Genomic DNA, 22,284 nt, shown 5'->3' on the forward strand with positions numbered 1-22,284 from the left:
ATGCCCATCCTATGGAAGCATCTTCCCACCTAAATAGGCAGACAGGCCACCTGTATCTAAAGGATCTCACCTGGGCAGACCGCCGAGGTCCCACTCGGAGCAGATGTAAGGTCCTGGACGCAGAATCACCCACAGCCCGACTTCCGCAGCTGTTTTAATGAAAGCCCTGGAGGGGGATTGAAACGAGTGTTAGGCAGTTCCAAAGTATGGTACGTTTTGGTCTGCACAGAGGCCTAAAGCAGGAGGAGTGAACATCTGAACAGTGCAATTTATTAGGAAGCCACAGCTGAGTTAGCTGGTTGCTTCAAACAATTCTGAGAAATTCAGTCCTCCTTACTTCTTCCGCTCTTGCCCATTTCCACTTTTTTCTCTCTTTACACACACGCCCCCTTGCCCCCCCTTCTTCTGTACCTCCCCCCACAGTTATTGGCCCCCTACCACCTCCTTTCCTTGATCCCCCACACATTGTTTAGGTCCTTTTCCCTTTATCCCTTACATTTGCCGAGCTCCTCTGTGACATCACAGAAGGACAGCCAATGGCCGCCCAGGATGCAATACTATTACCGTGTATCACAGCACATTCAAATGTAGGTTATTCCCGCCAATTACAATTATGGTCAGAACCCACAGTGTAGTATGGCATCAGTTAGCAATGAGAAATGTGGGATTTGAGCCTATTGCAAAACAACTGCACAAGTTCTTCGCTACGGACCCAATTCGGCCTACATTCCTCCAGCCCGCCTTCGAAGTCTTGGGAACCGAACCTAAGACAGACATGGTGGACACCCTCTTACTAAGCATGTCCTGAAATTTTCAGATGGATGAAAATGAGATATGGTCAACAGGGACTGAAGGGCCCTATTCTTTACCTCTTTTGATATTATATACTTCTTCCAGAAGCATCCAAAAGTGGCTAATATACAAAAAAAGGGGTTGAGCAGAAGGTCTTTTACTCTGGCCCACTAAGCCAGTGGTGGCGAACCTATGGCACGGGTGCCAGAGGTGGCACTCAGAGCCCTCTCTGCGGGCACGCATGCCATCGCCCCAGCCAGGCCCAGACCATCATTAAAGTGTCGAATTCTCTGCCAAATAATTTAAAGTAAATGAAAGCATTTGGGATTGTTTTCCTTACTTTGTTTGGATCATCTTAAGTTAATGTATGAGTTGTTTTTTTCTAAAGTAAAACCTCAGTATTCAGGTTAAATTGCCGTGTTGGCACTTTGCGATAAATAAGTGGGTTTTGGGTCGCAGTTTGGGCACTCGGTCTCTAAAAGGTTTGCCATCACTGCACTAAGCTATTAACACTGCCCATAACACAACTTCACCTTGACTGCAGAGAACAGCATCTGTTTCGACCCCAAGCCACTCTTTCATACTGAAGGAGCTGGTTTTCATACCCTGATTTTCTCTACTTTAACAACAGAAAACACCACGTATAAACATACAACATATGCATATAATGTTTAATGAAAATATATATTGCGTGTAACGTATTAAATAAGTATAATCATATTATAGGTATTTACATTCATATATAGGCAATCAGATGCATAACAAGGAATATAAAGGGAACAGTCCAAATATTCTCCCATCGAAATAGCTAGTTTCTGTACGTAACCCAAAAGTTGTATTGTATCTCAGAGCTTGCTGCTATAAATACTACTTTTGGATTACGTTGTACAGAAACTAGCTATTTAGATAGGAGAATATTTGGACTGTTCCCCTTATATTCCTTGTTATGCATCTGATTGCCTGTATATGAATAATATGGGCTGCGGTCACACGGAGCATTAGCCACGCTGCATAGACGGAAGAGAGATGGACTTTCCGGGCGAGATCTCACCACAACATCTGGGGAGTGTAGAGCTCCCGTGGCTCACCCGAGGCTTCCCGCCGAAGCCGCGCAGTAAAAAACTAGTACCTCTGAGGTACTAGTTTCCGGGAACTGAGTGGCAAGAGCGGGCGTCTGATCGCGTCCCTGCCGACTCCCGTGGCATCCGGCGCCCGCTGGGTTGTCCCCCCCCATGCCTCCGGAAGCACCCAACAGTGCATGCGCACAAAGACGCGCGGTGTCGTTGGGGCCGAGGGAGGGCCACAGGGGCTTCGATGGGGGTGAGTGGCAGCGGCCAGGCGGAGAGCGGGCCGCGTGTCCCGGGGAGGGAGGGATGGAGGGCGGCCGGGCTACTGGTAGGGAGGGGGGATCTGGCGGGTTACTCCCCCCTCCCCTCCCCGTGAGCGGCCCAGGACCCTGCCCGGAGTGGGCTGTGCACGGTCCTCCCAGAGGCGGCGGCTCCATCCCCTTTCCATCGGCCGGATGCTCTTTGTGGAGGTGCGGACACTCATGTGATCAGCACCTCCACCCTAACCACGGGACCTCGCCGGTACGTCTGATCCCGCATCTGCGCAGTATTCTGCCCCGGGGCAAACAGCCATGCTTCCCCCTACCGCATTTTCCTGCCCGTGTGGCCACAGCCATGATTATACTTATTTAATACATTACACACAATATATATTAAACATTATTTGCATATATTCTAATGTTTATACACGGTATTTTCTATTGTTTTGTACTCATTCCACCGTGACCCCCCCTTTTTTTGTTGTTTCTCTACTTTAAGGCATCTCACAGCAGCTTACAATCTCCTTCCCTTCCTCTCCCCACAACAGTCACCTTGCGAGGCAGGTGGGGCTGAGAGAGTTCTGTGGGAACTGTGACTGACCCAAGGTCGCCCAGCAGGTTTCATGTGGAGGAAGAGTGGGGAATCAAACCCGGCTCTCCAGATCAGAGTCCACCGCTCTTAACCACTACACCATGCTGGCTCTATTTCCTCCTTTTATTCCGCCTGGGCAGAGTTCATTCAGGAAACTCTTGGAAAGCTGACCAAATTTCACCTCCAGAGGAAGATAGGAGTGGCCAGGGAAGGGAATGCTATACGGGGTATGTCCTTTGAGAGTTTAACAGTGTCGTTTCATCCTTCAGTTGAACTTGACAGAAATTGTAGGAGTGACCCCCGGGAATTTCCTTCTCAGTCAATGGGTTTTTTGAATTCACTCTGGAGAGCTTCCAGCTGGCGGAGGGGGTAGAATACGGCTCTTACACAGCCCTTCTGACCCTGTCAGAGGGTTCACGGTCCCATGAAACCCTCTCCGATGTTGTGCAAACGGAACAAAATTGAATACCTGCTCCTTCCCCCAGTGAACCTGGTTCATCACAATAAAAGGAATGTTCAGGCTGCAGATCTCCCAGCTTTATTTTGGGTTTTTTAAGCGACGGAACACTTGATCCCTAAATACTTACTGCAAATCCAGGTTTCCACTGAAGTCAAACTTCCCTTTTGCTGCTTCGTGTAGATTCCACGGAACATACCTGAAGAACATAGAATCGGTTGGCTGTGCAGCTCAGTGGTGGAGTCAGGGTCGAAATAACAAAGCAAGGAATTGGCTGCCTATCTTTGCCTCGGGACCTCGGAGTGCTCTGAAGCAGAGATGAACCACCAGTAGCCCAGGGCCGACTGCTCCCCCCACCAAGCTATTTTACCAGCCCCCTGGAGGCCCTACCAAATTTAAGCCAAGGTATTGGAAAATGCTAGTCTGCTGTCTCACTCAGAAAAAAAGGAAGGGGAAATATTTTAAAACTGTAGCAGAGATCTTGCACCTTTATGTGTCACATCCCATATGAATCGGGGACGTAACATGCACAGAATACATAATGGTACAGCTTTGCATGTCATGCCACGCCTGAATGCATGGGCTCCTGCCACTAAATGACCCTGACTTTATTCTGGATCTTGACCAATGGAGATAAAAAAATAAGGCCAAGGCCGATGGTGCAAAGTCAGGTAAAATATATTTTATCACTCAGTTGAATTAAAAAATCCCCTACGCATTTCGCCGACAGGCTTCGTTGGGGGAATCTGTCCGTCTTGCAGGAATTCTTCAAAAAGAGTAAACGATTTATCCCTTCTTTTATTTTGTATTCCCTCAAAAAGTTCAAAATAGAAATTATGTTTAGAAAAGAGTAAAAGATCGGTAGCGCTACTGCCAGATGAACAGATCTGAAGAACTACTGCAAGGAGAACAGATTCCCCTGACACAGCCTGTTGGTGAAACACGTAGGGAATTTTTTTGAAATTTAACTTAGTATAATATATTTTTGCCTGATGTTGCACCATTGGCCTTGGCCTTATTTTTTAATCTCTTGTGACTGGTGTGGCTCGTCATTTTCTTGATCTTGACCACTCACAGGGTGTCGCAGTCATATGTGCGACAAAACACACCTGTGTGTGTAAATACACACCGACAACCAGTGACGTGTAGCAGTTAGAGAATCGGGCTGGGACTAGGGAGACCCAAGGGCAAATCCCCACCCAGCCTACCCTCCTTCACAGGGCTATTGTGAACATCGAATGGCAAAGTGGACAGCCATGGATACCATCCTGAGTGTAATATCTTATATCCAGAGGATATCAGGGCTCTGCAGGATTTATTGCAATTCCACAGGGCCTGCGAGACGGAGCTCTTCCACCAGGCGTTCGACTGAGGAGCCGCATCTAACAGTTCAACAGAGGTTAAGACCCTAAGCCCTGGAAAGTGCTATTGGTGGCCCATGCTGCACTGGTACAACTGAAATATGTTATGGAACTTGGACATGGCAGTCTGGTGTTCCTGTTACCAATGCTCATTCTAAGCTGTGGAGTCCTGTGAGCAAAAATTCTACGTTATGAGCTACTGGCATGAAAGTTGTAAGCGAGCGATTTGGCTACTGCATAGATTAGTTTGCTCTGGAGCCGTCCTTTCTGAGCTAAGGCAAAGAACCGGGAGCCGGAGGCTAAAAAAACTGTGAACTAGCTCACACTCACTCAGCTCGGGGGGAACACTGCATGTTACCCAGCCCGTTTCCGCCGCGACGAGATCTGGGCAGCAAAGACGGGCAGCACTTACGTGGTGAGTGTGTTCAAGCCGCACGCTTTCATCTTGAGCAGGCGGTCTCTCCAGTACTCTCGGGGGACCCGGAAATAGTGCACCGACCCTCCAAAGATGCGAAAGGGCAGGCCCTCCAGCAGGAACTGCGAGTCTTCGGCCTGCAAGCCCAACACCCGGCCCCACATCCTCATGGGGACCAGGTCGCTCCAGTTAAACCTAGAACGGGAAGGGAAGAACTCAGCAGAGCAGGGTCCTGGGCAAGAAAGGGAATGCGCAAAGCCACGGGCACGGAATCAGCTTGGCATCCTGGACTCTACTAAGCCACGTTACAGAGAGGAAGGGAAGGCAGGACGTTCCGGGACGACTTTTGCATCACTGAGACCCCGAGGGGGAAAGATGCAGGCCAACCCTGCAGAACCCGGGATTACCCAAGCTGAAAACAACCCACCGGAAGCCCAACAGAGATTCCTGCTTGGGGGACCGCCTGCTTCTAAACATGAGGCAGGCGGGGTGGAGGCAGCTGCCCCAATGGCTTTGCACTCATCCAGCATTTTGCTTCAACTGGGCTGCTGCCTGCACAGGGCTTCTCTCCAGAGTCTCCAGCCAGTTTGGTGTAGTGGTTAAGAAGAAGAAGAAGAGGTTGGATTTATACCCCACCCTTCACTTGGAGTCTCAGAGTGGCTTACAAACTCCTTTCCCTTCCCCTCCCCACAACAGACACCCTGTGAGGTGGGTGGGCCTGAGAGAGCTCTGACACAAACTGCTCTTTTTCAAAGACAGCTGTGCCAGAGCTTGTGACTGACCCAAGTTCACACTTGCAGGTGCAAGTGGAGGAGTGGGGAATCAAACCCGGTTCTCCCAGATTAGAGTCCACGCTCCTAACCACTACACCAAACTGGCGCGCGGACTCTAATCTGGGGGAAATGGGTCTGATTCCCCACGCCTCCACTTGCACCTGGCTGGATGACCTTGGGCAAGCCATAGTTCTGATAAGAGCTGTTCTTGAAAAAAGAGTCATTTCTGTCAAGAGCTCTCTCGGCCCCACCTACCTCACAGGGTGTCTGTCGTGGGGAGGGGAAGGGAAAGGAGTTTGTAAGCCGCTCTGAGACACCTTTGGGTAGTGAAGGGCGGGGTATAAATCCAATCTCCTCCTCCTCCTCCTCCTCTTCTTCTTCTTCAGAGTCGCATTTAAAATCAGGCCAGAGGACTACTGAGACAGGAAGGGGCTCACCAAAGACCAGGGCCCGTTCTTCCGAACGGCAGCTGATTCAACGGCCACAATTCCAGAAGAGCCGGCTGCGGGCCCTTCTAGCTTGCAGAATTCTAGGGCAGGAGAGGCTACAAAAACGATGGCCAGCGTCTGTGGCACGTGATGAGGACCCGGTTTGCGGGACTGAGGACCCGGCTGAGGGTTCGTCAAACCAGGCAGAGGAGTCCTTGTGGAGTTCTCTCACTGATTCAAGACCTTTGTGCTCTCCTACGCTGAAATCCGTGCCACTGTGCTCAGCGGCCGCCAAGTCCGTGGACCATCTGCTCCATTTCTTGCTCTCGATACCCTTCTTTTCCCCTCTCCCAAAGCTATCGTCTCAGGGAGCCTTTCCTTCTCATTCTCCCCACCTATTCGTTCAGCCTTGCTCTCTGGCGATCATTTTTCCTCCAAACGTTTCCCAAATTGCATACATTCTCCTTTGACCATGAGCAAAAAAAAAAAGTTTACAGGCTGGAAGCCTCTGAACCAGTCTCTGAAAACATTCAGAAAGGTGCTGTCCAGCCCGTGGAACTCGAGGATAATTTTCGACAGAGAAAATTTCTCCAAGCGTGTTAATGGGAACTCGAGTTTCTGACTACAAGTCAGAGGTGAAGAGAAAGTGAGAAAGGTGCCCATGAGGTTCCTGGCAGTGGATCTAGCAGGAAAGGGGCCAGTCTTTCCAGTTCTCCACCCCACAACAACTCACAGGTCTTTTGTTTGTTTGGCCGATAAGGGTGGCCGATAAGGACCTTAGATCTTGGAACAGGGCTATGCAGGGGTCATTTCGTAGAAAAAGAGATGTAGGAGCTCATTAGCATAACTTATTTGCATATGCCACACACCCTGGCATCACTGGACGTGGGTCAGAAGGCAATACCCACCGCTCAGGCTCCACTGGACTGTTTTGGATTGCTAGCTATTGGGGGGGGGGAATGTGCAGATCTGCCCTCACAGAGGAGGGAGAGCTTGTACCTGAAGGCGGGCCGAGGGGGGGCTCTGCAACTTACCTGGCTGCCTCTTGCTCCTCGTGGCCCGACTGAGGGCTGCTGGGAGCAGGGGCGGGGCCTGTTACATGTGCCCGCCCCCTGGGCTCCTTACTGCCGGAGCTCCGCTCCTGTGCGCTCCCGCAGGAAATTACCCCCGGGGGCTACGTATACTACAACTGATAGCCATGCCAGGATCCAAAGAGCTGTATACCAGCTTCCCTAAACACACAGTGTCTTTTGATTCCCACCCCCTCCCCAAAGGCTCTTTTGGTCTTCACTTCAACATTTCCTCAAGACAGAGAGCTGAGGAGACAGTGGCTTGCCCTAAGCACACCGAGTAAGTCTGTGGCAGAGGCGAGGTTCAGATCTCAGACTACCTGGAACCAAACCGCCGTCTGGCTCGACCGAAGTGACGCAAAAGAATACTTTCAAAAGTGGAGTGCCGTGACACGCACACACACACACACACGGTATGTTGGCTTCCACAAGGAACAAGCCCAGCTTTCTTAAGTGGCACTGCCAGGCGTACTTTGCAGAAAACGGAAACATGAAAAACCCACACGCTTCCACCGGAGAAGTGTTTCTGCAGTGCGTGGGGGAGCTGGGGAGGAACCGCTAGCTGCGGAACAGCTTAGAAGAAAGGGGAGACACGAAGGGAAGGGAAGTGGATCTTTTTTTTTTTTTAAGGAGTGTGTCCCTCCACAGTCCTGCTGGGAAACGGAAGGAGCGAGGGATGCTATATGCTACCGGGCTGAGAACGAGGGAGACACTTTCTTTCTAAGCAGAAAAGCTCACAGGGTGGGGAGTCCTTCAGGGCGAGGCGGAAGCCTGGTGCCCCAATGAGGCTTGCAAAGAGTAAAACCAAATATATACATATTGGGTTCTGAGTTACAACACGACACCACGGAAACTAAACTGAAAGCTGCCGGACAGCTTGGAAACAGGGCTGCCGAGAGGAAGGCGGGGCCTCGGGGGGGGGTCACCCTGGGGAACAGGGCGAGGGGCCACTGGGGTGTGGCCGTACGCATCGGGGAGGCCCCTAAACTGAGGAGAAAGGAAGAGGCAAGTGTGACCTGGGACCAGACCATTTCCGCGGTAGCGAAACCCCCCCCCCCCCCCCCCCGCATTGGTGTTCTTCAAACTGCACGTCGTGTGAAATTCTCCGCAGTAGATTTTTCCACACCAGGCACAAAAAAGCAGACTTTTCTCCTTCTTACCCCGTGTTTTCAGAACTCGCTGAAGCCGGGGATTCTAAAAACGTGCGGTAAGGAGGAGAAAACTTGGGTTTTGCGGCTGGTGAGGAAGAATCTACTACGGAAAATTTCACAAAATGCGCGGTTTTAAAAACGTCAAGGCGGGGAATTTCACTCCTGCAGAAATGGTCCCAGTCTCTCTGTGTCTCGCAGCCTTCCCCTCCAAAAATGGACGATTAACTATTGGGGGAGGGAGCCCAGGTATCGCTCTGACCTCCTCGGAGTTAGGACAAAAGGTAAACGAGAGCCAGTTAGCAACCTACCCGTGCTGGCAGCGTCAAGTGCAGTGAAACGCCTTTCTTGGTGTCCACCAAGTGTTTTTAGAAAGTTGGCAGGGCAGGTGGAGCTTTTGTCCAGCAGGGTTTCTGACTGGCTGTTGTGGCCACCACAGCACAAGGATCTTCACGCAAGGGAACATTTTAAAACACTGCGTTCATTTTAAAAGGCATCCCGCTACACAGAGCTCCTGCCTACAGTGTTGAAGAGCTACTAGTACAGTTACGCGTGACCTCACTCCCTGATATTTTGTGGCTGGCTCCGCCTCTTGTGGCAGCCATTTTGTGGTTAGCTCCACCTCCTGCTGGAGCCATTGTGCGGCCACACCCACCGCCCTGTGTCAGGATTCTGAAGGTGGCCCACAGGCTCAAAAAGGTTGAGAGCTCCGGATGTAGAGTGTGGGAATAAGATCTGGCTTTAAATTCTTAGTGGGCGGCCTTGGACCAGTCCTTTTTTTTTCTATGCCTGACCTAGCTCACGGTGTCACTGTGGGGGCAAATCAGAGGAGGGGAGAACTGTTGTATCACCCTGAGCTCCTTGACAGGATAAAAATGCAATAGCTGGACAGATGGAAATGATTTCTTTTCATATGATGCTTGGATGGGGTTTGGGCATTGCGAAGGAAGCCCCAGGGGGAATCTTTGTCCAGGGCCCCTGGGAGCTCTCGGCAGCCCGGCTAGGAAGGGCTATCTAAAAAGCACCGATACTACCTCTGTACCACCACCACATCCCCGCAGGCCTCGGAAAGAACCAGCAGGCAGGGATAATACCTGGAAAAGGAAGTCCAGATTAAACATAGCTTAATCACGCGACACACTGAGATTTGAAACAGTTTACATTCTGAAAGCCGGACGATCAATGTGGTAAAACAGAAGATGAACATTCAACGCTCTCCCGGTGTTCTTCCATTATTAACAGCAGGCAAAGGATGGTTTACCCCGTCGGTTCTAGCGATCCTGGGCACAGCAGGGTTCAGCCTTCCCACCCACCCCTTAAAATACAGTTCAGGTTCAGAATGGCGCATCCACAAAAGTGGCTCATTCAGAAAGATCCAGACCTCCCAAGAAAAAATCGCCCAACCTTTGCATATAGTAAAGGGTGCAGAAAAAGGGAGTTTCAACCCATTATCCATTATTAAAACGGAACTCAGAGGAGAAAATGGAGCTGCGGTGGCTCAAGTGGTTAAGACGCTGAACTGCAGGCTGTGGAAGGTCAGTAGTTCAGCGGTTCGAGACCCGGGTGCCGCATGATGGAGTGAGCTCCCATCTCTGGTTCCAGCTCCTGCCAACCTAGCAGTCCGAAAGCAAGAAATTGCAAGTAGATAAATAGGTACCACTTTGGTGGGAAGGTAACAGCGCCTTGGTGTTTAGTCATGCCGGCCACATGACCATGGAAACGTCTTCGGACAGCGCTGGCTCTTCGGCTTGGAAACGGAGATGAGCACCGCAACCCAAGAGTCGGATTCGACTGGCTTTCGAGCAAGGGAACCTTTACCTTTACCTTACAGAGGAGAAATGCAAATTTGTATTGAATTTTATTGCGTGAAGTTACTTGGAAGAGCTTAAGCCATTTGCAGATCTGGCTTAACTTCCCAGTCCTTGCCCACGCCCAAATGAAACAAAAGCTTAAGTACCAGTAACTTGTCTGTGCTTAACATTCATTCCTTGTTAACCTGAGCTCTTCTGTTTTGGATCCTCTCTCTTTTGTCTGTCAAATGTTAGATTGCGCCCTGACTTGGATAGCCCAGGCAAGCCCAATCTCATCAGATCTCGGAAACTGAGCAGGGTCGACTTTGGCAAGTACTTGGATGGGAGACCTCCTTGGAATACCAGCAGTCGGGAGGCGGGGGCAGGCTTTATTCAGCCACCTCTCTGAATATCCTCCAGGCCCCCAGTAGGAGTCAGTCACCAGAGGTCGCCAAGATTTCCATGTGCACACACAAACACGCGTGTGCACTCACACACACATTTTTTTAAAAATAGATTGTAAGTTCCTTGGGGCAGGGACCTGCCTGATACTACGTAAACAGAGGTCAGCAAGCTGATTGCTCAGGGTTACATGCAAGTCCTAAAGGAATTTCAACTAGCTTCTGGTAGCCCTACCTGAAATTTAACCAGGGTTGTGGCACAAAAACCTTTCTGAAGTTTAATGTGCAAGGAGAGGGGGGGAATAAACTCCACCAGGTGGACCAGTTTGCTTTTAAAAAATGGCCATGGTTAAGCATGATGCTTGCTAGAGCCACGCCTACTCAGTAGATAGCTCTGCCCACCTTGCATAACGCACAGGTGTGGCTTCAGCAAGGCACATCCAGTGCAGATTTGGATCCAAAATATTCCACTCCTTCTCGAGCAGCGATGTCTCCTTTCTGCTTCCAAGCAGTCAGTAGAAGTAGGAAACCAGCCAGGGAGGCAGTGGGGCCCTTGGATGACCAAGGGGTAAAAGGAGTACTGAAGGATGATAGGGAAATGGCTGAGAAGCTAAATGCATTTTTTGCCTCTGTTTTCACTGTGGAAGATGAAAAGGGCTTGTCCACTCCAGAACCACTGATTTCGGGAGCGGTGTTGAGAGACCTGAGTCAGATTGAGGTGACGAGAGAGGAGGTCTTACGACTGATAGATAACTTAAAAACCGATAACACTTTCCCTATGAAGAAAGGTTAAAGCTCTCGGGGCTCTTTAGCTTGGAGAAATGATGGCTGAGGGGGGTGACATGATCGAGGTTTATAAGGTTATGCATGGGATAGAGCAGGTCGAGAAAGAAGTACTTTTCTCCTTTTCTCACAATACGAGAACTTGTGGGCACTCCATGAAATTGCTGAGCGGTCAGGTTAGAATGGATAAAAGGAAGTACTTCTTCACCCAAAGAGTGATTAACACTTGGAATTCACTGCCACAGGACGTGGTGGCGGCTACAAGCATGGATGTCTTCAAAAGGGAATTAGATAAGCATGTGGAGAAAACAAAGTATTTCTTCACCCAAAGAGTGATTAACACGTGGAATTCACGGCCACAGGAGGTGGAGGTGGCTAAAAGCACGGAAGGCTTCAAGAGGGAATTGATACAACATCTGGAGCAGAGGTCCATCAGTGGCTCTTAGCCACATTGTATAGAAAGGAACTCTCAGACTGGCGCCAGTGATGGTCTGTATCCTTGGTTCTTGGGGGGGGGGGATAGTGGGAGGGATTCTAGTGTCCTGGCTCCACTGCTAGACCTCCTGATGGTATTTTTGGCCACTGTGTGACAGAGTGTTGGACTAGATAGGCCATTGGCCTGATCCAACATTGGCGTCTCTTATGTTCTTATGTTTTCCAGGAGCTGAACAAGAATTTGCAAAGGAGCCTTTCTGTTTCCTTTCACCATCCAGCCACCACCTGATTTGAACGTGAGACTGGCAGTGGCTAAAGCCCTCACCCATGGGACTTTGCACTCTTTGCACGGCGTCTTGCTAAAAGCTAGTCTGCTTGCTATCTGTACCAAACGGCTATGTCTGCTTGGCACGCCAGAGCGTCATTACCTGTATGGGTGTCTAAGACTTCAGTGTTATTAAGTGCATGGAGCTGCTTGGTGTGGCTTTTTTTGTTGTTCAGTTGCACAGTCGAGTCCGACTCTTCGCGACCCCATGGACCAGATCTTGCCAGGCCTTCCGGTCTTCCGCCGTCCTCTGAAGTTGGCTCAATTTCGTGTTCGTTGCATCTGTGACACTGTCTAACCATCTCATCCTTTGCCGTCCCCGTCTTCTTTGACCTTCAATCTTTCCCAGCATCGGGTTCTTCTCCAGTGAGTGCTCCCTTCTCCTTTGGGGGCCAAAGTATTTGAGCTTCAGTTTCATTATCTGGCCTTCCAGGGAACAGTCAGGGTTGATTTCTTTGAGGATTGACTGATTTGATCTCCTTGCAGTCCAAGGTTGGTGTGGCTAGCAGGCCCATTTTAAACAAAATGCCATGCAAGAGAGCAAAGTCCCACGGGCGGGTGCTTGCCGTCTTGCCGGTGTCACACTTTGAATCAGGCTTCAAGACAAAGAGGCGGAGCAAAACAGCAGAATTTAAGCACGTTAAAGGTGGCATTCCCTGAACTAGATGGCTCAGGCTAGCCCGAACTCGGAAGCATGAGCAAGGCCAGCCCTTGCTAGAACTCAGATGGGAGACCGCCAAGGAAGCCCAGGGTCGTTACGCAGAGGGAGGCAAGGGAAAACCACCTCTGTCTCTTGCCTCGAAAACCCCACATGGTTCTCGTAGGTTGGCTGCAACCTGATGTCAGACCTCACAGCAGGCAATGAAGTACACACTTGCAGGAAGGTTTTACTTTATTGAAGCCATGAAGCACTTAGAACAGATTCTCTGTTCAGAATAACGAGTTGAGCGTTTGACAGATAGGTTAAAGCAAATTCATAATTACAATAGCCAATAGGTATGGTTCCCGCTCCTGCCTAGAAGGTGCCCAGCGCGCCCAAACCCTGAGAAACAACGGTTCTCTACAGTTAAACAATTAGACTATTCCCACACTACATATTCATTACAGACTAAGCAAAAGCCTCTTGCTGCACACCACCTGTGGCCTTGGGTTGATAAGACCCCATCAAAGCAAAGCTAGCGTACATGGAAAGGAATGCAGTGGAGGAGGTGAGCGCATGGGGTTGAGGGTGGACATGCGCATCAGAGTATACTACCGTTGTCATGGCAATAGAGGTCGTTGACAAGCGAAGGGGGGAAAGGGATACAGACATGCCGAACACATACATCACAGACACATTGGCAGCTTGCTGACACCTGATGGCCAAATAAAACGGAACACCACATCTGGGGCAGTGATGCTCTGTATACTTGATGCTTGGGGAGCAACAGTGGGAGGGCTTCTGGAGTTCTGGCCCCGCTGGTGGACCTCCTGATGGAAGCCGGGGTTTGGCCACTGGAGGGGGACCACTGGCCTGATCCAACACGGCTGCGCTCTTATGTCCTTCTGTTAAAATAAAATTGTCCACTGTATTATTCAGACTTTTTGAGGGGAGGTAGAAGGGGCAATTTTTGGACCGTTCGTCTCGGGTATTGGTCCCATCTTATGAACCAAGGTCCCCAGACCCAAGACGGAACAAAAAACTGCTACCCGGAGGAGGTATCCGATAAACCCAAACAGAGACGAGAGTCCCAAGAGGAGGCCTGAAGTACTCAGGGACGGAGCAATTCACAAATCTAAATTATAAATAAATAAAATACATCTTCAAAACAGGCGGCTTCAAAGGCAGGTTAGATCCAAGAGGCAGAATGACAGATGGGGAAAGAACTTGCCATCCTTCAAAGAGTTTTCACTGACACGTTATATACATATATATTAAATCCTAGGAACGCCGAGATCAAGAGGAGCCAGCGGAAACCTAATGGCAAGAACTGATTTACGGCTCTGGCACTTCGTCTGTCCTTATCCATTACTTTTTATGATGGCGAAGGAATGGTTCTATCGTAACATTTATTTAAGCCTTTTCAATCACTCCCAGCCTAGATTCGGTACCGCTCTCCCTCGCCGGCGGCACTCTCCTATCATTTAGAGGCTCCCAACGGCAGCAGCCGATTCCGCATGGCACTGTTTCACTGTCTAGAAGGAAAGGGGTCATTTCGGGCTCCCAGATCTCAGCTCTTAGGAATTCACCACCAAACACACACACACACACACACACACACACACACACGGACCCTTCCCCCCCAAACGTGCCCGATGCTGCCCTCTGTAGCTGGTCCATCGTTCGACTCCTCTTTCTTCCCAAAGTAAATTGTATCACTTGCTAAGCTTAATCTGTCATCTTCAGGCTAGCAAGCCTGCGTCCCCTTAGCGGGCAGCAAGCCCCGTCAGAAGTTGCTCCTCCCGAGTACGCGCCCCTCCGAACAAGTTGCGTACATTTAGATCGTGCGGAAAGCTCAGGCCTACTCACAAGCAACCCTGTAAGGTAAAGGTTTCCCTCGCTCGGAAGCCAGCTGAATCCAACTCCAGGGATGCGGTGCTCATCTCCGTTTCCAAGCCGAAGAGCCAGCGCTGTCCGAAGACGTTTCCGTGGTCATGTGGCCGGCATGACTAGATGCCGAGGCGCACAGAACGCTGTTACCTTCCCACCGAAGCGGTACCTATTTATCTACTTGCAGATTCTTGCTTTCGAACTGCTAGGTGGGCAGGAGCTGGGCCCAGAGATGGGAGCTCACTTCTGTCACGCGGCACTCGGGTCTCGAACTGCTGAACTACTGACCTTCTGGTCTGCAGCTCAGCGTCTTAGGCACTTGAGCCAACCTGTAAAGTAGGCCTAATAAATTACTCCTGTACTACAGAGGGGCGGAGGGGGGGGAGCGAGAATGATCACCTAACACCCGTACGACCAGTTTGCAACCAAGGTGAGATTCCAGATTCCTTTAAATTATTTGCCATTATCTATTTAAAGCATCTATAGACTGCAGTGAAGCACTCCTTCGGGGGTTTCCGACAATTAAAACAAAACACGCAATTACAATAAAACCCATATGAGAAACAGCCACATAAATGTCACCCGTAAAACAGCCGTGGCATAAAATTACCTGCTCTTAAATCAGAGCCGCGGGGCCAGGAGGAGAACAAGGGTCCGGGCCGGGCTTCGCCGACGGCCTCCGAGTCGGGAGCCGGGGACTTCCGGGCTAGACGCGTGTGTTTCTGAATACGTGGCATTCTCGCGCTATAAGGCAGGGGCCCCCAAGATGGCGCTCAGGGGGCACCCGCCCACACTTCTCTTGGCACCTGCCAAGTGATTTTAGAAAGTGGGCGGGGCCACATGCGGGCTTTCGCCCAGCAGAGCTTTTGACTGGCTGTGCATTGCTTCAGCGACAGCTGCCACTACGGCACAAGGATCTTCACTGAGCGACTAAAGGTAAGCCATGTGTGTATCCAAGAAGGCATTTTAAAATAGTAAAGGTAACGGTAAAGCTTTCCCTTGCTCGAAAGCCAGTCGAATCCGACTCGAGGAGGCAGTGCTCATCTCCGTTTCCAAGCCGAAGAGCCAGCGCTGTCCGAAGATGTCTCCGTGGTCATGCCAAGGCGCACGGAACGATGTTCTGGCAGCAAGCCCCGTCAGAAGTTGCTCCCGAGTACGCGCCCCTCCGAACAAGCTGCGAACATTTAGATCGTGCGGAAAGCTCAGGCCTACTCACAAGCAACCCTGTAAGGTAAAGGTTTCCCTCGCTCGGAAGCCAGTTGAATCCAACTCCAGGGATGCAGTGCTCATCTCTGTTTCCAAGTTGAAGAGCCAGCGCTGTCCGAAGACATTTCCGTGGTCATGTGGCCAGCATGAGTAGATGCAGAGGTGCAGGGAACGCTGTTACCTTCCCACCAAAGCGGTGTCTATTTATCTACTTGCAATTTCTTGCTCTCGAACTGCTAGGTTGGCAGGAGCTGGGGAACGGGAGCTCACTCCGTCACGCGGCACTCGGGTCACGAACTAATAGGGTGATCATTTTAAAAGGCATCTTGTTAAACACGGCGTCCGCCAGAAATGCCGAAGAGTTCCTGTTACGGTTATGCATAACCTCACTCCCTGGCATTCTGTGATCCCTCCGCCTCCTGGAGCAGCCATTTTGTGGTTGGGCCCACCACCACCCCGTGTCAATGCCAAAAGTGCCCACCGGCTCAAAAAGACTGGGGACCTCTGCTATAACCCATCATAAGCAACTGGGTTTTCCTGCAACAGGACCATCCAATTGCAAACAACTGCTATAACACAACAGCGCAACATCCAGGTTTTCGTCCGGCCGGTTCCCTGATGAGCCACCTTTCAGTATTTGGATGGGGGAATCGCCGAGAAAGTCCAGAGTTACTATGCAGAGACAGGCAATGGGAAACCTGCTGATCTCTGGCCGTGAAATGAAGGGTTGCCGTAAGTCGGCTGTGACTTAATGGCACTTCATTATTACTGTATTGACAATTTCAGGGCAAAACGTTAAACAGAATGAGACTCTCTTTTTTTAAAAAAAAGTCACATATATTCAGTGACTGCATAAGCAACTAGCAACCAGCCCAATGCGCTTCCCCCTTTCTCCGCAGCAGTTCCCCTACCCCCTCCACCCACAAGGGACATAACAGCACAGATCAATTTTTACTTAAGCTCTGGCAAATCTTGACCCCAATATACGTTAAGTTAAAATGCATCATAAACCACATTTCCCCACTGACTTCTCGGGCCTCTTGTTTACGGCTCAGGATTAAAAGGAGAATGCAGATCAGGGCGGCCATCTGTGGCTTCTTTCCTCCAAGGGGGATAAATCCAGAAACAAGAGAACGCGACAAGCGAGGAACACAACAAGCCACAAAAGCAGGCCGGAAGACAACAGGAGGGGAAAGAAGGTAGGATCGAGTCGGTTCCGGACTCAGGTGTGTGAATCGATTTATGCATGCGTGTCAAGAGCAGCATCAGAAATGACTGCCGTCGGACCACTGCGCATCTATGCTCATCCGTAAACTATCGGTACTCAGATGTGCATTGCACAGACGCAAAATACTAAACACTTAAATGATTGAACTGTAAATATTAGTCTAAGTGCCCTGAACTGGATGACTCAGGTTAGCCTGATCTCACCAGATCGTGGAAGCTAAGCAGGGCTGGTCTTGGTTAGTACTTGGATGGGAGACCACCAAGCAACTCCAGGGTTGCAAAGCAGAGGCAGGCAATGGCAAAAAAACCCCCCCCCCGTGTTCAGAGGTCCATCCGTGGCTATTAGCCACAAGATACAGATGGAACACTCTGTCAGGGGCAATGATGCTCTGTATTCTTGGTGCTTCGGGGGCAACCGCGGGAGGGCTTCTGGAGTTCTGGCCCTGCTGGTGGACCTCCTGATGGCACCTTGGTTTTGGCCACGGTGTCGCATGCAGTGTTTAACTAGATGGGCCATTGGCCTGATCCAACATGGCTTCTCTTATGTTCTTATGTTCTTGCATTGAACACCCTACAGGTTCACCGTAAGTCGACTGTGACCAGACGACACTTTTCCAGTGTTCCCGCTAAGCTGAGTTAGCGTGCGCTAGCTCGTGGTTTTTTAGCCTCCGGCTCACGCATTTTTGCCTCCGCTCAGGAAGGAGGGCTCCAGAGCAAACTAATTTATGCAGCAGCCAAATCGCTCGCTCACAACTTTAATGCCAGTAGCTCACAAAGTTGAATTTTTGCTCACAAGACTCTACAGCTTAGCGGGAGCAGTTTCTACCACCATCAGTATAACCGTCTATATAATATTGTCAACGTTCAAACTATCTTGGCAGAACCACCACCAAGCTTCCCTCCTTTTAGCACCCACCCCCTTTCCTGCTCTGGAGAGGCAGTGAAGGCAGGTCATTGCAAGTCTGGTACCGGAGCGTGCCGCAATCTCCACCACGTCCCTGCTTTCTGGCACCAAGACAACAGCTTTGCAGTTGCACAGGCTCCCCAAAGAGTCGTATTCTACCCATACAGAGGGTGCATTGCACAGATTCCAATCTGCCAGCTATGTGAGTGAGCCATACCACGCCTCGGTAACATGAGTTGGGGGGCTCGGGATTCATGCTACGAGTGGCCCCGTCTCTACACAGCTAGAAGAGCCCTTTGCAGCAGCCGATACAATCCATTAAAGCCTCCGCCGATGCCAGCAAATGCTATGGGATGCTGTGGCGCCCTCTGACAACAGGCACAGATGTGTACATGGGCAGGCCGGGTTTGTGAGACTGAGCGTGTCTAAATGATAAAACGGTGCTAAATAACACATTTACTTAGAAAACAAAACAGAATTTACAGCCCTAGAGCATTAGAATGCATAACACCATCCACACGTATGTGTGGCTATCGCTAGCTGGAGTCAGATGCACATCATGCCTTTCTATCCAAACTGTACTGCTGCGAACAGGATGTGCATTTCAATCCCTATCGGTACTTATGCACATGTATCACTAGAAGGGGGCCGCGGTGGCTCAGAGGTTAAGACACTGATCTGCAGACCGGAAGGTCGGTAGTTCGGCAGTTCGAGACCCCAGTACCGCATGATGGAGTGAACTCCCATCTCTGGCCCCAGGTCCTGTCAACCTGGCAGTTCGAAAGCAAGAATTTGCAAGTAGATAAATAGGTACCACTCCGGTGGGAAGGTAACAGCATTCTGTGCACCCTGGCGTTTAGTCATGGTGGCCCACATGACCACGGAAACGCCTTTGGACAGCGCTGGCTCTTCGGCTTGGAAACAGAGATGAGCACTGCCCCCTAGAGTCGGATTCGACTGGCTTTCGAGCAAGGGAAATCTTTTTATCACTAGCAGAAGCAAGACCCTGGCACAAATCAGCTCCACATCTGCCCAAGGTTATTTGCCTGTCTCCACTGGGTAGCTATGAACAGGATGCGAATTTGGACGTGCACCCACTTTCGTGCACAATTAGCCACACATTAACCTCCTATTTCTACATGCCTTGGGCTGGACAAGAGGTAGACAGGGAAGTAGATTAAAGCTTGGGACACAATGACATCTGGGCCACGTCCTAGCGTACATGAACTGGCCACCTCTAACTTTCCACCGAGCCCTTTTCTTCTGCGTGCAACCATATCCCAAGCTCTTCAAAGGACGGCGGCTAACCGATCACTTCGAAACACACAGCAAAAGCATGCAAGTTCACGTCTTAGCCCAGAAACGAGGCCAGGCCCACATAGCATGGATTGTGCGGTTGAGTTTCAGTCCTTCTGTTACGCTGTAAAAATCCCAGGTAGAATGCAGAGTTTTCAGTAATAGGCCGCAAACTCAGAAATGCTTTTTGAAGCTTGAGTGGGAGCATCTCTAAACTTCCATGCATAAGCGACTGGTTTTTAAACAGCAATTTGTTGCTCGTGGGCCTCTTACTAGGGGTTATTAGGGAAGGGAATGAGAATAAAACAACTGATTTTGTAGTGCCCCTGTACAAATCTATGGTGTGGCCCCATTTGGAATGCTGTGTACAGTTCTGGTTATCTTATCTCCAAAAGGACACTGCAGACCTGGGAAAAGTGCAGAGGAGAGCAATCAAGATGATTAGGGGGCAGGGGAGACCCCTATGAGGAAAGGCTGCAGAGTCTGGGACTTTTCAGTTTAGGAAAGAGAGGACCGAGGGGGGACAGGATAGAGAGGTTTATAAAACTATGCATGGGGTGGAGAGAGCTGACAAAGAACAATTTTTCCTCCCTCTCCCAAAATACTAGAACACGAGGGCATCCAATGACGCTGATGGGAAGTAGATTCAGGACAGACAAAAGGAAATACTACTTTACACAGAGAGTGATTAAAATGTGGGATTTGCTGGCAGAGGATGTAGTGATGGCCACAGGAATAAACAGCTTTATTAGATAAGATTCATGGAGGATAGGTCTATCAATGGCTACTAGCTGTGGTGCCTGAGGGGAACCTCCACATTCAGAGGCACTAAGCCTCTGAGTCCCAGAGCCAGGAGGCAACATCATGGGAAGGCCTCGGCTTCTATGCCCTGTCTATTGGCCCTACAGAGGAACTGGTTGGCCCCTGTATGAGACAGGATGCTGGACTAGGTGGACCACTGGTCTGATCCAGCGGGGCTCTTCTTACGTTCTTATCAGGGGAAGGTCTCGGGCCTCTATGCCGTGTTGTGGGCCGTCCAGAGGTACTAGCTGGCCACTGTGTGAGACAGGAGGCTGGACTAGATGGACCACTGGTCTGATCCAGCAGGGCTCTTCTTACGTTCTTATCAGGGGAAGGCCTCGGCCTCTCTGCCCTGTTGTGGGCCATCCACTGTGTGAGACAGGATGCTGGACTAGGTGGACCACTGGTCTGATCCAGCGGGGCTCTTCTTACATTCTTATCAGGGGAAGTTCTCAGGCCTCTATGCCCTGTTGTGGGCCGTCCAGAGGTACTAGCTGGCCACTGTGTGAGACAGGAGGCTGGACTAGGTGGACCACTGGTCTGATCCAGCAGGGCTCTTCTGATGTCCTTATGAAGGCCTCGGCCTCTATGCTCTGTTGTGGGCCGTCCAGAGGTACTAGCTGGTCACTGTGTGAGACAGGAGGCTGGACTAGATGGACCACTGGTCTGATCCAGCAGGGCTCTTCTGATGTCCTTATGAAGGCCTCGGCCTCTATGCTCTGTTGTGGGCCCTCCAGAAGAACTGGTTGGCCACTGTGTGAGACGGGATACTGGACTAGGTGGGCCACTGGTCTGATCCAGCAGGGCTCTTCTGATGTCCTTATGAAGGCCTCGGCCTCTATGCTCTGTTGTGGGCCCTCCAGAAGAACTGGTTGGCCACTGTGTGAGACGGGATACTGGACTAGGTGGGCCACTGGTCTGATCCAGCAGGGCTCTTCTGATGTTCTTATAATGGCTTCGGGTCTACCTGCAGGCCTGTCCCCCACCCCCCACCCCATTGTCTCAGGTCTCCCTGGCTGTTTTGTTGACCTACGGGGCTGGATTACTGGTAGGTTTGGTTTTGCCTAGACCTGTTGAATCTCAGGAGATAGTGTGGTGTTAGCACATCGCTGACTGGAAGAAAAGACACATGCTAGGTTGGATTATCAGTAGATACGGTTTGTCTACACCTGTTGAATCACTGGACACAGAGTGGTGTTAGCACCTGAAAAGAAGAGATCACTAATCCAGCGAAACACTGTTATGCCACTTGCATCTGACTCAAAGTTAATTCCGTAGCACGAGGGGAGAAGAGGAGGAGATAAAACTTAAGGCGAAGCCAGCCTTTTTTTTTTGCTCATAAAAAAGCATTAAATCGACAAGAAATCAAGAGATCAATACTAGTTAGTCATCTAGCCAAGAAATGCCAATACGTTGCGCCATCCAATATGCAAGTTTTTGAGTCGCACAGAATGCTTCGCCGTGCAAAATGACACGCTTACCGAAAAGAAACGGGACTCCTTGAGAGGACTGAAAGGAATCAACAAGGGCCACTGAGTTTTGATCAAAACGCTCTTTCGAGACAACCACAGCTGTGCTTACACTGTGAACGGTCCACCAACTGCTATGCAATTAAAATGTCAAGAAGAAATCTGTTACAATCCACACTTTGCTTCATTCAAGAACACTTTCTTTTAAAAAAAGAAGCAGCGTTGTGTATACGGCTGCCAGTTTTTCAAACACCTGACGGTCAGGATCCCCAAACCATCTGGGCCTTCCAGGCCCCAAAGACATCAGGCTGGCATCAACTAAAGCCAGGGCCTTTTCAGTGGCGGCTCCGCGCTGGTGGAATGAGCTCCCAGAAGACCTCAGGGCCCTGCGGGACCTTTTGCACTTCCATAGGGCCTGCAAGATGGAGCTCTTCCACCAGGCCTTTAGTTAAGGAGCCGCACCCAACACACTAAGGCCCTGTGCCCAATACCACCACCGACAGCCTGAGCTTCGCTGACTTTAACATCAAATACCGACTACATTTACTAGAATGTTAATGCTACTCTGCTTTCGCCATCGCCAATTAAATTGTTTACTAGCACCTTGTGTTGTGTTTTTTTTAGCTATATTGTTTTAGCGACAGTATTTTATGTAAGCTGCCTTGAGCCTGCTTCGGGAGGGAGGGCAGGGTATAAATCAAATAAATCAAATAATAAAATAAAATAATATGGCAATCGGTACAACAGCCCTGTA

The 22,284-nt window shown here is 50.2% G+C and overlaps 1 protein-coding gene across 1 annotated transcript in view; it reads right to left on the reverse strand.

The window, feature by feature from the left end:
- GLB1L2 (galactosidase beta 1 like 2) overlaps positions 1-22,284 on the reverse strand; it is a 116,138-nt gene that overhangs the window by 88,866 nt on the left and 4,988 nt on the right. Inside the window, exons 2-4 of the mRNA XM_015418895.1 lie at positions 4,942-5,139; positions 3,299-3,367; positions 71-166 (exon numbers count right to left, since the gene is read on the reverse strand). Coding sequence (XP_015274381.1) covers positions 71-166; positions 3,299-3,367; positions 4,942-5,139 — 363 coding nt within the window. The remainder of the gene's footprint in view (positions 1-70; positions 167-3,298; positions 3,368-4,941; positions 5,140-22,284) is intronic.

The sequence above is a fragment of the Gekko japonicus genome, unplaced genomic scaffold (assembly GCF_001447785.1).
Source record: "Gekko japonicus isolate JY-2015 unplaced genomic scaffold, Gekko_japonicus_V1.1 scaffold2061, whole genome shotgun sequence".
In the NCBI taxonomy this organism is placed as follows: Eukaryota; Metazoa; Chordata; class Lepidosauria; order Squamata; family Gekkonidae; genus Gekko; species Gekko japonicus.